Source organism: Aquarana catesbeiana, linkage group LG06 (genome assembly GCF_042186555.1).
Source record: "Aquarana catesbeiana isolate 2022-GZ linkage group LG06, ASM4218655v1, whole genome shotgun sequence".
NCBI classification, from domain to species: Eukaryota; Metazoa; Chordata; class Amphibia; order Anura; family Ranidae; genus Aquarana; species Aquarana catesbeiana.
The window spans coordinates 244580437-244594330 of NC_133329.1; the positions used below are offsets into that span (position 1 = coordinate 244580437).

At 43.6% G+C, this 13894-nt stretch overlaps 1 protein-coding gene across 1 annotated transcript in view; it reads left to right on the forward strand.

Moving 5' to 3' along the window:
• Positions 1 to 8101: 8101 nt before the first annotated feature.
• The window catches only part of DNAJB11 (DnaJ heat shock protein family (Hsp40) member B11), a 47315-nt gene continuing 41522 nt past the window's right edge, over positions 8102 to 13894 (forward strand). The window contains exon 1 of the mRNA XM_073633122.1: positions 8102 to 8314. Within this exon, the coding sequence (XP_073489223.1) occupies positions 8241 to 8314 (74 nt within the window). The 5' untranslated portion in view covers positions 8102 to 8240. The remainder of the gene's footprint in view (positions 8315 to 13894) is intronic.

Below are 13894 nucleotides of genomic sequence, written 5' to 3' on the forward strand. Positions count from 1 at the left end.
GGTGTATGGCCAGCTTTACTGTTAGAGCCCTTTCCCCCCATGTGGCGGTTTTCAGGCGCTTTAGCCTCTGCTAAGCACCTGAAAAGCACCTCCCATTCATTCAAGTGCGACTCAGGCGGTGTGCTTGCAGGACGTTCCAAAAAGTCCTGTAAGCAGCATCATTGGGGCAGGTTGGGAACGATGTATTTAGCTCTCCCAAAACGCCCTGCCAAAGCGCCTGAAAAGCACCTCGGAAGTGTCGCTCAATGGGAGATTTTAACCCCTTATTTGGGGTTAAAAGCACCACTCTAGCGGCCGAAAAGCTCCACTTAAACAGCGGTAAAGCGCCGCTAAAACGCTTTACAGCGGCCGTGGCCTCAGTGTGAAAGGGGTCTTAAAAAAAAGTGCTTCCACCACCATGTGTCCCCACTCAGGGAAGCCTCTTACCAAATCCAATGGACTATTATATAAATGGTCAAACAGCGCTTGGGTAAATAACACCACCTGGTGTCCCAATCTTCCACTCTTTCTCCACTGGGATTCACTTTATCACTTATAGTGAAGTAGGCAAGACCCGGTTTTATAAACTTACATAATAGCACCCAAACAATGAATATTATAAAGATGCCCATAAGTTAAAAACAGCATACAGCTTTAATGGAGACAGTTCTTCCAATGTAGCAGACTGAAACAAAACCACACCAGGCTTCAGTCGGTGGGAATACGTGATGATGTCACAGCCATTTCCAATGCGTTTCATCAAACACGACGTCGGGGACAGGCTAGCTCCTAGCCTGTCCCCCATCACTTTTGACAAAACGCTTTGAGCATGGCTGTGACGTGTTGTCATCACGCATGCCCGCCGCGTGGTTATTGGAACTACCATACTTTATTCTCTATGGTGTCTGCTTTCAGAAAATATATAATGCTTTGTGGTTCTAAGAAATTTTCTAGCAAAAAATAAAAACATAGATGAAATAGTGGCGCTTATCCCCAGGTGGGGAGATGCCAGACACTCTTATCCAGCCAGTGAGCTGAATACAGACGTGACTAGAGAAAAAGTGAAAAAACATATATTGCTAAATATCCCAAAATGTAAAAATTTATATTTAATAAAATGAATTATTCAATAAATTTAATATGAGCTAATATAAATTATAACACTCAGTGAAAGTGATATACAAATATATAAATCCAAGAAAAAATATATATAATGAAAATTGAACACAGTAAATATCTATAAAGTCCAGAAACCAATCAATCGTGAAAAAATAAACGTGAAAATATTTGAAGAAAGTCCAAAAAAAGAGTGAGGGTGACTCCAAAACTGCTCAGCTGTGTTTTCAAACATCCACCACACCTCTGTGACGTGAATCCACTCCCTGCTGAAATTCAAACTCATCAGCTGTTAAGGCCTCTCACTCTCGTGTTTGACCTGACAGAGCCTCTAACCCACTTACATGGGGTCCCCTTCACGCCCTCCTCTAGTACTCGTGTGAGATCGCCGTGTAGCTACGCCCCGACATGTTTCATCATAACGATTTAATCATGGCAACCCCATGATTAAATCTTTATGATGAAACATGTCGGGGCGTAGCTACACAGCGATCTCACACGAGTACTAGAGGAGGGAGTGAAGGGGGACAGAGCGGAGCTCCAGTGAAGGGACGAGTGCTGCAGACGGGTGAGACGAACGTGAGCACACACACCTCCTGGGTCCGCCGTGGCCTGCCTGTTGTTATTTCAGTTGCTATTGCTTGCTGTGCTGTGGGAGTTCTCCATTTGCCGTGAAGTGACTTGCCTGTTATTTTATTTTAAATGTGAGTTCATTACAAGTTGTTTTATATGTGATTAAATCTTTTAAACGAGATTACGCTATTGGAGCTTCTTTTATTTTTATGTCATACTACCAATCTGAGAAAAGCGGTGTTCCTATGGAGCAGTGGAGGTGTATGCTCGCATGTTAACCCCCATGTAAGTGGGTTAGAGGCTCTGTCAGGCCAAACACGAGAGTGAGAGGCCTTAACAGCTGGTGAGTTTGAATTTCAGCAGGGAGTGGATTCACGTCACAGAGGTGTGGTGGATGTTTGAAAACACAGCTGAGCAGTTTTGGAGTCACCCTCACTCTTTTTTTGGACTTTCTTCAAATATTTTCACGTTTATTTTTTCACGATTGATTGGTTTCTGGACTTTATAGATATTTACTGTGTTCAATTTTCATTATATATATTTTTTCTTGGATTTATATATTTGTATATCACTTTCACTGAGTGTTATAAGTTATATTAGCTCATATTAAATTTATTGAATAATTCATTTTATTTAATATTAATTTTTACTTTTTGGGATATTTAGCAATATATGTTTTTTTCACTTTTTCTCTAGTCACGTCTGTATTCAGCTCACTGGCTGGATAAGAGTGTCTGGCATCTCCCCACCTGGGGATAAGTGCCACTATTTCATCTATAATTTTCCTTTGGTGAATTCGGTTTATATACGTTTTATTGTTAAGTGGCAGCTTTGGTAGGGTTTTGACATTTATTAACATAGCGCGGAGGTGGTAATACAGGTCAGGGGTGGCGTTATTTGCACCTGGTTATCTCCGGTTTTCAAAAAATAAAAACACATTAAAAGGTTTAAGTCCCCATAAAGCCCCTTTAGTTTTTAAAAGCCCCAGACATTCCTAAAAGCACCTCTGCCTAATAAAAAAAAAATCAACCCTTCATATTTTCCATCCTGGGAAAATGTTTTATTTCATCAGGACAAGTACAGTGCCTTGAAAAAGTATTCATACCCCTTGAAGTTTTCCACATTTTGTCATGTTACAACCAAAAACGTAAATGTATTTTATTGGGATTTTATGTGATAGACCAACACAAAATGGCACATAATTGTGAAGTGGAAGGAAAATGATAAATGGTTTTCAAATTTTTTTACAAATAAATATCTAAAAAGTGTGGCGTGCATTCGTATTCAGCCCCCTTTACTCCGATACTACTAACTAAAATCTAGTAGAACCAATTGCCTTCAGAAGTCACTTAATTAGTAAATAGTCTACCTGTGTGTAATTCAATCTGAGTATAAATACAGCTGTTCTGTGAAGCCCTCAGAGGTTTGTTAGAGAATCTTAGTGAACAAACCACATCATAAAGGCCAAGGAACACACCAGACAGATCAGAATTAAAGTTGTAGAGAAGTTTAAAGCAGGGTTAGGTTATAAAAAAAATCCCAATCTTTGAACATCTCACAGAGCACTGTTCAATCCATCGTTCGATTGAACATGGCCGCCCACCTAAACTGACAGGCTGGTCAAGGAGAGCATTAATCAGAGAAGCAGCCAAGAGGCCCATGGTAACTCTGGAGGAGCTGCAGTGATTAGACGTGCACTCCACAAATCTGGCCTTTATGGAAAAGTGGCAAGAAGAAAGCCATTGTTGAAAGAAAGCCATTAAGATGTCCCATTTGCATTTTGCAGGAAGGCATGTGGGGGACACAGCAGACATTTGGAAGAAGGTACTCTGGTGAAAATTTAACTTTTTGGCCTAAAAGCAAAATGCTATGTGTGGCGGAAAACTAACACTGCACATCACCCTGAACACACCATCCCCACCATGAAACGTGGTGGCAACCATGGGTGTCCGCAGGTAGGGGTAAGGGGGGTCAAGTGCCCCCCCCTGGAATCAGGGATCGGATCGGCACATTCAGCACAGTGGCCTCGCAATGGGGGTGTGGGCAGCCAGCAGGGTGACACCATCCAGGTGCTGTCAAGCCCCCCCATCAGTGTAGTGTGACTGTGGGCTCTTTTCCCTGCTCAGTCCAGCAGAGAACTCAGTGGCACTGTGTCAGGAGAAAGGCGAGCTGCGGGCTGTCAGAGGTTTCCCACGCTCGCGCCCCCCTTTCTCCTGTTAGGGAGAAGAGATGGCGGCTCTCACCAGGTTCCCCACCCAGCTTCCTGCCCGTTCCGTTCCTTCCCCATTGGCCATAACTGAGGGCCAATCAAAGGAGACTAGAAGAGGAGAGCATCATGGGACATGTAGTCCCGAAGATTGGTGGCCCCATTTTCCACAGGAAGGAGGCTACAGCTCGATCAAGAGAGATTGAGAGACTGCAGCCTGGAAAAAAGCTGAGGGAGTGAGTGCTACAGGACAAAGAAAGATGTGTGTGCTGGGCGGAAGCCAGAGAAAGAGCCACGCTGCCCAGTGTCACCAGAGAGTGAGCCACGCTACCCAGTGCCACCAGAGAGAGCCACGCTACCCAAAGCCACCAGAGAGAGAGCCACGCTACCCAGCGCCACCAGAGAGGGAGCCATGCTACCCAGTGCCAGAGAGAGCCACGCTACCCAGCGCCAGAGAGAGCCACGCTTCCCAGCGCCACCAGAGAGAGAGAGAAAGACTGAGCCACTGCCAGGGTACAGACATGCTACACTACTGACCAGAATCGCCCCCGGGGAACCCACAGTGAGCGATCGTCCAGCTGGAGGGATCACTGCTGTAGTTTCGCTGGGTCTGGTAAGAGGGCCTGTCGGCCATTATCCATTACTTATCCTAGGGACTGTAATACACCTGCAGTCTCTGACCATGACAATGTGATAATGACATTGTTGAAAAGGGGCGGCGCATGGGTGACCCTAATGATGGCAGCATTATGTCGTAGGGATGCTTTTCTTCAGCAAGGACAGGGAAGCTAGTCAGAGTTGATGGGAAGATGGATGGAACCAAATACAGGGCAACCTTAGAAGACCTGTTAGAGTCTGCAAAAGACTTGAGACTGGAGCGGAGGTTCATCTTCCAGCAGGACAACGACCCTAAACATGCAGCCAGAGTTACAATGGAATGGTTTAGATCAAAGCATATTCATGTGTTAGAATGGCCCAGTCATAGTCCAGACCTAAATCCAATTGACGATCTGTGGCAAGACTTGAAAATTGTTGTTCACAGACGCTCTCCATCCAATCTGACAGAGCTTGAGGTATTTTGCAAAAAAGAATGGGCAAAAATGTCACTCTCTAGATGTGCAAAGCTGGTAGAGACATCCCCAAAAAGACTTGCAGCTGTAATTGCAGTGAAAGGTGGTTCTACAAAGTATTGACTCAGGGGGGCTGAATACAAATGAACCCCACACGTTTCAGATATTTATTTAAACATTTTCAAAACCATTTATCATTTTCCCTCCACTTCACAATTATGTACCACTTTGTGTTGGTCTATCACAGAAAATCCCAATAAAATACATTTACATTTTTGGTTGTAACATGACAAAATATGGACATTTTCAAGGGGTATGAATAGTTTTTCAAGGCAATGTAGACTGTTATGAGGGACAAGTAGATTGGGACCCCAATTAAGTCCTTTGGACAAGTAGTTTTTTTTTTTTAATTTCCACACCCCTGTAAAAGAGATTGTACAATCAGATTGTAATGTGTATAGGAAAGTGTGTGGAAATAAAACAAGAGGTGGTGTAGTAATGAGGGAGGTGTGGTCAAGAGTGATAATGCATGGCCATTCTGTGATGAGCTAAGGCAAGGCAAGATGGGAGATGATCTACTGGAAGTGATGGAAGCAGAATGCATTTTTTACAAATTCAAAAAGAAACGTGAAACTTGAAATCTGCCATGGACGAGGTAAGTGAGTGATAAGCACTTTAGGATGGCTTGAGCAGAAAAGACAGGCTTCTATTCATTATGAAATTCTGATTAAAAAGATGAACTTAGCCTTTAAGTTTTTCTAGTTTTTTTTTAACACTGGTCTTTATCAGCCACAATGCAATGTTCTTAATATTACTGTCTTGTTTAATATACCCCTGCTTTTCAATTGTATAAGCAAATTCAAATCATGAATGGAACAAACACTACACTCCATTACAAAGAGACAACAGGAAAATCAATGATAATGCTCTAAGTGAGCTTATACATCAGCTATCGGTGTGCTATAAACTTTTAATAAGTTACACATGCTTTCAGAATGTAGGGATCTTCTGTCCCCTATTGTTAGCTGCTAATATGTATGAACACTTCCTGTCTCTGGAAGGGATGTTCTATCAGAATACCGCTACCCGCCAGAAAATGCAACAAAAGTGACGTTGCAAACAAAATTGCTTATTGTGCATGCGTTCCAACATGGCCGCTATGCGTTCGAATAGGTTTCCTAATCTGATAGAACATGAAGGCAGCAGCGAACATCTTCTTACGGCCACGCAAGTCTTTAATTTCACATTTATTTTAGCAGTAAACTCACCTTATATGCTGAAATACATTCTTCTTATTATTATAGTATTATAGTAAATACAGCGCCAAGCCTGCAGGCAGAGGGTAGCGACGGCCATCTTTGTACACCGCACTGCTCAGCGCCAAACTGATTGGTTGCAGTGAAATAGTTTATTTCAGTATATAAGGGGAGTTTACTGCTAAAATAAGTGTGAAATTGAAGACTTGCGTGGGTGTAAGAAGATGTCCGCTGCTGCCTTTATGCAGACATCTCAAGTCTCCCGGAAGGTGCGGGAGACTCCAGCATTTCTGCGGCGGCTCCCGCACACCCGCAAGCACCCCCCGATCTCCCGGGAATGATCGGTGCGGCGGGGACCAGCTGTGATCACTGATCTCCTTTGTATAGATTTTTAGCTGACAGCCGCTTCTCCTTCTCTCCCTCCTGCGGCTGTCAGCTAAAAAGCTATACAGGGAGATCGGTGATCACAGCTGTCCCTCCAGCCGCACCGATCATCCCCAGCTACTCTGTGTGCTCCTCCGGGGCCCCCTCCATGTCCTTCTTTACCCCCTTTCTCCTCCGGCCCCCTCCATGTCCTTCTCCGCCCCCGTTCTCCTCCGGCACCCCCATGTCCTTCTCCGTCCCCGTTCTCCTCCGGCCCCCCCATGTCCTTCTCCGCCCCCGTTCTCCTCCAGGGCCCCCTTCATGTCCTTCTCTTCCCCCTTCATGTCCTTCTCTGCCCCCGTTCTCCTCCAGCCCCCTCCATGTCCTTCTCTGATCCGTTCTCCTCCGGCCCCCTCCATGTCCTTCTCTGCCCCCGTTCTCCTCCGGCACCCCCATGTCCTTCTCCGCCCCCGTTCTCCTCCGCCCCCCCCATGTCCTTCTCCGCCCCCGTTCTCCTCCAGGTCCCCCTTCATGTCCTTCTCTGCCCCCTTCATGTCCTTCTCTGGTGCTGGCTTCTGTTTAGACCCCTGACATCTCACCAAAGCCCCCAAAAAATATTAAAAAAAAATTGTAAAAAAATTGTAAAAAAATGAAAAAGTGTAAAAAAATAAAATAAAAAAACTATTGACACCACTCTCCCCTGCCTCAACCCCCTACCCCCAAAAAGCATTGTGAAAAAAAAATTAAAAACAAATTAAATTGTAAAAAAAATTAATTATTAAAAAAAATTAAAAATACTGACACCGTCCACATACCACCCACCCAAACCTCCTTCCCCAGAAGGACTGCGAAAATATATTGAAAAAATGATTTAAATAATATTTTGCCGCGGGGGGGCGTTTGCGGGCCCGAAGCGCCACCTCCCTGTAATGAGTTTCTGTAGGTTGGGATGTCTGCTTCATGTTCTGTCAGATTAGGAAACCTATTGAAACGCATAGCGGCCATGTTGGAATGCATGCGCAATAAGCTATTTTGTTCTCAACGTCACTTATGTTGCATTTTTTGACGGGTAGCGGTATTCTGATAGAACACCCGTTCCAGAGACAGAAAGTGTTCATACATAATATTAGCAGCTAACAGTAGGGAACAGAAGATCCCCACATTCTGAAAGCATGTAACTTCTAAAAAGTTTATAGCACACCGATAGCTGATGTATAAGCTCTCTTAGAGCATTATCATTGATTTTCGTGTTGTCTCTTTGTAATAGAGCGTAGTAGTGTTTGTTCCATTCACGCAGTCACCCACTTCCTCTGTTTTATAACCAACAATATGGCGCTGTTCCTGGACCGGCGACACGTCTGGAAAGGAAATGCGGTGTTCACACGCTGAGAGGCGATTGGTGGAGTAAGTGGGAACCGTAATTTGCCATGTCTTTGCATGTGGTTGGTCAGGCGATCCCGGAAATGAAATGGAAGCCTTGGTGATTGGCTGTCTGTCCCCCGGCTGAAGCTGACGTTGTGTTGTATGATTAGCTGTGCTTGTTTCAATACCTGTTGTATGGGAGATCCAGGTCTCTGTATAGACCGACGTGAGGCAAGTTGGGTCACAGTGTTGATGCGGTGACAGCCGAAGGACCCTGAGTATCTGTGTTCTGGTGACTGGCTTCATCCATCCACCATGAGGATCGGCTGCTTGTCATTGAGTAGCATCTGCCTATTAGTCGTGTATATGCTGAGCATGGTGTGTGCAGGGTAAGTCACTGATTGCAATTGGAAGGCGGAAATATGGAACGGATTGTTTGTTTTTTAAGTAGATACACATCCCCATAGATATAAGGTCGTGTTCCCAACAGGAGATGTAGATCAGTGACACCCATGAATGGGGAGAAATGATTGGCCAGTAATGGGCACCTTCAGGACAAGGTTGCTTCCAATCAGTACAACTACAGCATGTGAAATAATGGCATATACATTGCTCTGCTGCCTGGTTCTTATCTGCCTGTTAGAAGAATATAGAATGTGGTTGTTCTGTGATCCCCCCCCCCCTCCTTGTTTTATTTTTGCCTGCCTGATGTAGAATTTCATCAAGTGCTGACACCTGGAAAACTTAATGCAACCCTGTCACTACACTAAACATTCCTGGGCAAACCTGTAAAAGAAGGTAAGTACTTACCTTTCCTTGTGCCTATGATACCAAACATTGTTCTGTTTATGAGAAATGGAGTCTGCTGGGAACAGTCCCCACCTCTTGTCACTACTGTCTCCAGTTATGACATAAAGGTCAGCAGAAGGACCCAGGAGATCCGCAGTCTCACAAATGTCAGCTTCCCAGCTTATGACTATTGCACTCTCATCCTTACCCTGAGCAGAGAATTTCCAGCTTGCTGGACAACAAGCTAAGTGCCAATCGACTCTGTGTGGTCATCACTGGGGGTGGTTGACGTGGGATGTCAGCACTCTAAGCCCTTGTCTGAAATGCTGGGGGCTGACCAAAGGAAACCCAACCACACTCCACCAACTCAGCAGGAAGTCACTCACCAATGATGGCAGATCATGTCTCAACTCAGCACACTACAGCCCCGCCTAAAGCTCACCACACACCTTTCTATCTGATTGAACAATCTTCTTTAGATCTACCAACAACTATGATGTAGTGCAGTGATCTGTCTGATTAGATGGGTTAGGTTTGTCCTTCTATTACATAGTTTTGGTAATGATTGTAAGTATTATGGTGACCCTAATGCCTGGTACACATTATCGGACAAATGATCATCCCCCCCCCCCCTTTTTTTTTTTTTCATGCTAGTCTCATTTTGAACATACAAGAGGTTACTAAAGTTACGAAAATTCTCATATGACAGAATAAAAATTTGGAAGTGATGGCATGTATTGTATTGTATTTTCGGACGACAACTGTACTGATTTAAAAAGAAAAATTTTTGTGCATGTCCCATCTGTTAAATCTGCATGAATTGTCGTGATCGGCTCTCAAACTGTGTACTAATGTTCAGATTATCGCTTCCAAAGCAGTATTTTTCAAGCAATTATCTGAACGTCTCACCCAGTGATCACAGATTGTTTAGCAGACAGTTTGAACACCGATTGAACAGACCCTTCAAGTGATGTATGTATGTATGTGTGTTTTATAAGAGGCTGAAAGCTGCTGCAGCTGGACAATGCACCAAGTGGCGCTTACATTTAGGGCAGTATGCGCCCAGGAATGAATTCCAGAACACTTAGAGTCTGCCTTCCCAGCATGTCCCCCTGAGCTCATGCAACCCTAAACATTAGTAACACCCGTGCACTGTCCAGTGCCAGCAGCTTTCAGCCTCAAATAGCCTTTTACAGGCTGTCAACAGTGGGGCTGAATGGTGCATCTGTGCCTTCTGCCAACATAAGTGCCGTGATTTCATGCCCTGGGGCTAAACGTCCAGTGAGGTCTAAGATGGCTGTAAATTGTGTGTGTAGGGAAGTATTTGCTTACTACTTGGCATGTGCAGTGAAACGTGAATGTTGTTTAACCTGCTGAATCACTAATATAATGATAGTAAGTTTGAAGCCACGATGTAGAATGCAGAACACCTCTAGAGTCACACTTCCCAGTGTCCCCATTGCTGTGTGTAAAGGTGATCAGTGGTGTTCATGTGTAAGGCTTGATTCACACCTATGTATTTTTAGTGCTTTTTGGATTTTGCAGATTTGCACTACAGCCCAGTTAACATGGTTTCCTATGGGACACGTTCTGTAGAGCAGTGGTCATCAACCCTGTCCTCAGAGCCCACTAACAGGCCAGGTTTTATGTATTACGTTGAGGAGATGCAGACTAGAATACTGCAATCACTGAGCAGCAAATGATATCACCTGTGATGTATTTCAGTTATCTTGCAAACCTGGCCTGTTAGTGGGCCCTGAGGACAGGGTTGATGACCACTGCTGTAGAGCAAATATGCAAAAAGCACAAAACGCATAAGTGTGAATCAAGCCTTAGTAACCATTTCAGTCCTTGTGTATTTTAATTTTCCTCACATACACAGGACCTGGTTACAAGCATCAATCCATGTCTACCAAGTAGACCGTAATCATTTCTCACTTTCTGCTTCGAAGAGCGTTGGTGGTGTCAAGTTGCTACTTAATGAAGCTTACCTAAATTGATCATAAAGGATAAGAGCACATTAAAACAACCCCCCCCCCCCCCCCACTTCCAAGTGGCCCTAGGCCTCCGGTGTTTCGGAAGTTTTTCTGTTGATGGCCACCCCTGTGCAGTACCTGCCTTGGGATTTTATGGCCTAGTTTCCTAGGCATCTCCTGCTTCAAAACCCAGCCCAATAGTCCTTTAGGGAACTAATGTTGGGGCTGGGGATGATGGACATCGTCATGACACACGACCAGAATTTGGGCCACACTGGGTGCTAAACTGTAAACTGGCCTGAAGTGCCTGCTTTATTGTACCAATGGCAGTTTAGGGTGTTTTTGCTTCATTTTTGCCTTTAAATCAATTAAATGAAGTCGTTCACAAATGTACGTTCCATTTTATGTATCTGGTGGTAAAAAGGGCTGGCAGTTGCTTATAATCTTTGTAGGATAAGGGTAACTTGCTTTAAAATTGACTACCTATATTGGCAGGTAAGTTCTCCCACTAATTGTGTAACCATTATATGTAGACCAAGTAGAAAAAACTAGCTGCACACCAACATCCGTCCAACAGGTTTATTGAAAGACTGCCACTAGAACTGTGACAACGGACCAAGGGGTGATGACGTTTAGGCTCCTTTCACACTGCCGTGACTTGAAAGTGGTGATTTTGCTGCGATTTCAGGGAATGCCTGTGTAAACGTGAGGTCTATGGACCTCAACCCGCATCAAAGTCGGACCAAAGTAGTACAGGGACTACTTTGAAGTCACACATATGAATGGTTATCATTGGGAATCGTGGGGTACGACTTGTCATGTGACTCTGATGTCCAAAGTCGCACAAGTGTGAAAGGGGCCTTAGGGTTGGTCCATTGTCATAGTCCCGGTAGCAGTCTTTCAATAAACCTGTTGGACAAATGTTGGTGTCCAGCTAATTTTTTTTTTTCTACTTGGTCTACATGTACATGGTTGTGAGCCGGAGCTAGCACCCAGCCCTTTTTTTGGTGGATTATCATCCTCACCTGGAGCAGCGATCCGTTTAATTGTTTTTAACCATTATATGCACGGTGAACTGAAGCAGATAAATAAATGTGGGTTTTATATAAACATTGACAATTGTCAATCATTTTTATTATACATTATTGACTCATATCCTATAACCACAAATATATTACAGCGCAATTTACCTATATTTTGTTTATTTTTTTAAATAAATGGGCCCCAGGAGCTTTATACCATAATATAATAGTATGCCCAGGATATTGGCACATTATGGCAGACTTGCCTGTCTAAAGATGCCGTCCAGTGCACCTGCTCATCAGACGCTTCCTTCTCCCAGTCTTCCTTCCGGGTTTAGACGCATGAATGGCTGGGCTGGGATGATGTCATACGCGTGCATGAGTACCAGAGTCATATCATCATGGCATAGAGGGGTGCCGTAATTTTATGTTAAGCTGTACATGCTTGGCTTAGTGCACATTACTTCTGTCATAAAAAACCCTACCTGTCAGTTTTTATTAAAAAAAAAAATTTTTTCTCAGTTCAATTATTCTTTAAAAGCTGTATTTAGCAGCATTGTTGTCATACCTGCAAAAGTTTGCTTAGAAAGACCTCCATTATGGCATATCTCATTTGTTTGGAAGCATTTCTATGATGAAATTTAGGCTTTTGGGTTTAAATACCTAAAGCATGCGAACCATAAAGCAGAATTATGCCATGTAGTAAAACATCACTGTAGTGAAAAGTGGTATTAAACTCAAAAACAAATATGTAATATATTGCAGTTTATCAAGTCTTAGATGTGATGGCCCTTAAGTTTTTTTTTTTTTTTTTTTTTTTTAATATAAGGCGTTTTCCTTTCTTTTTCTGGTGGTCCAGCCGGTAAGTCTCTCTTGTTTTTCAACTTCTTTAACAGACCAAGTTGGCTAGCAAAAGTGACAGTTCCAATGAGCAGCTTTTAGTCATGTATGTAAAACCTTAAACCCCAAAGGGGGGAGAAACTGTTGCTGTAACTGCTTAACCACTTCCCGACCGCCTCACGTACATATACGTTGGCAGCCCTGCGCAAAACGACGTACAGGTACATCGGCTCCTTTTAAGAGCTTTAGCAGGCGCATGCCCGCTGCACGGCGGGGGACCCGATGCTCGTGGCTGGCGGTTGCGATGACCGCCGGCCACCCGCGATCGTGGGCACGAGAGACCGAATGGGGATCTGTGTGTGTAAATGCACAAATCCTAGTTCTGTCAGGAGAGAAGAGACAGATCGTGTGTTCCTATTAGTTAGGAGCAGCGATATGTCGCCTCCTAGTCACTCCCATCCCCCCACAGTTAGAACACACTCTGAGGGAACACATTTAAGCCCTTGATCGCCCCCTAGTGTTACCCCCTTCCCTGCCAGTGATATTTATACAGTAATCAGTGGCTATTTTTAGCTCTGATCGCTGTATAAATGTCAGTGGTCCCAAAAAGTGTCCGATCTGTCCGCCACAATGTCGCAGTCCCAATAAAGATCGCTGCCATTACTAGTAAAAAAAAAAAAAAAAAAAAAAAAAAAGCTAAAAATGCCATAAATCTATCCCCTATATTGTAGACGCTATAACTTTTGCACAAACCAATCAATATATGCTTATTGCGATATATTACTAAACTGATAAAGAAATTTACGTAAAAAAAAAAAAAAATATATATATATATATATATATATATATATATGTGTGTGTGTTTTCTATCTATCCGCGCAATTGTCAGTTAAAACGATGCAGTGCCGTATCGCAAAAAATGGCCCGGTCAGGAAGAGGCAAATCCCTCTGGGGTTGAAGTGGTTAAAGTGGAACTTTAGTCTGAAAATCAAAGTGTTTGTTAACCCAAAAAAAAAAAAAAAAACACAGATCATGTTCCCTTAAAGCATGTTATACAGCACAGTGCTTGTGCTGTGTCATTTGGTCCCCTGTAACACCTGAAAAACCTGGCTGATCCTGCCTGGCTATACCCTCCCCTCTGAAAACTGACCATGATAATCGGGGCTGCTGAGCCATGGTCCATTTTACGTGATTCCGTCATCCGGATCGGAAGATTATATATTTTTTTTTTTTACATAACACAGACACAGTTGTTGTTATGGTACAGAGGGGATAAGACAGTTTTATTGCAGTGGGTTAACAACTACTTTAAGTCCTACTAGATTACTTCAGGCTGGCTCAT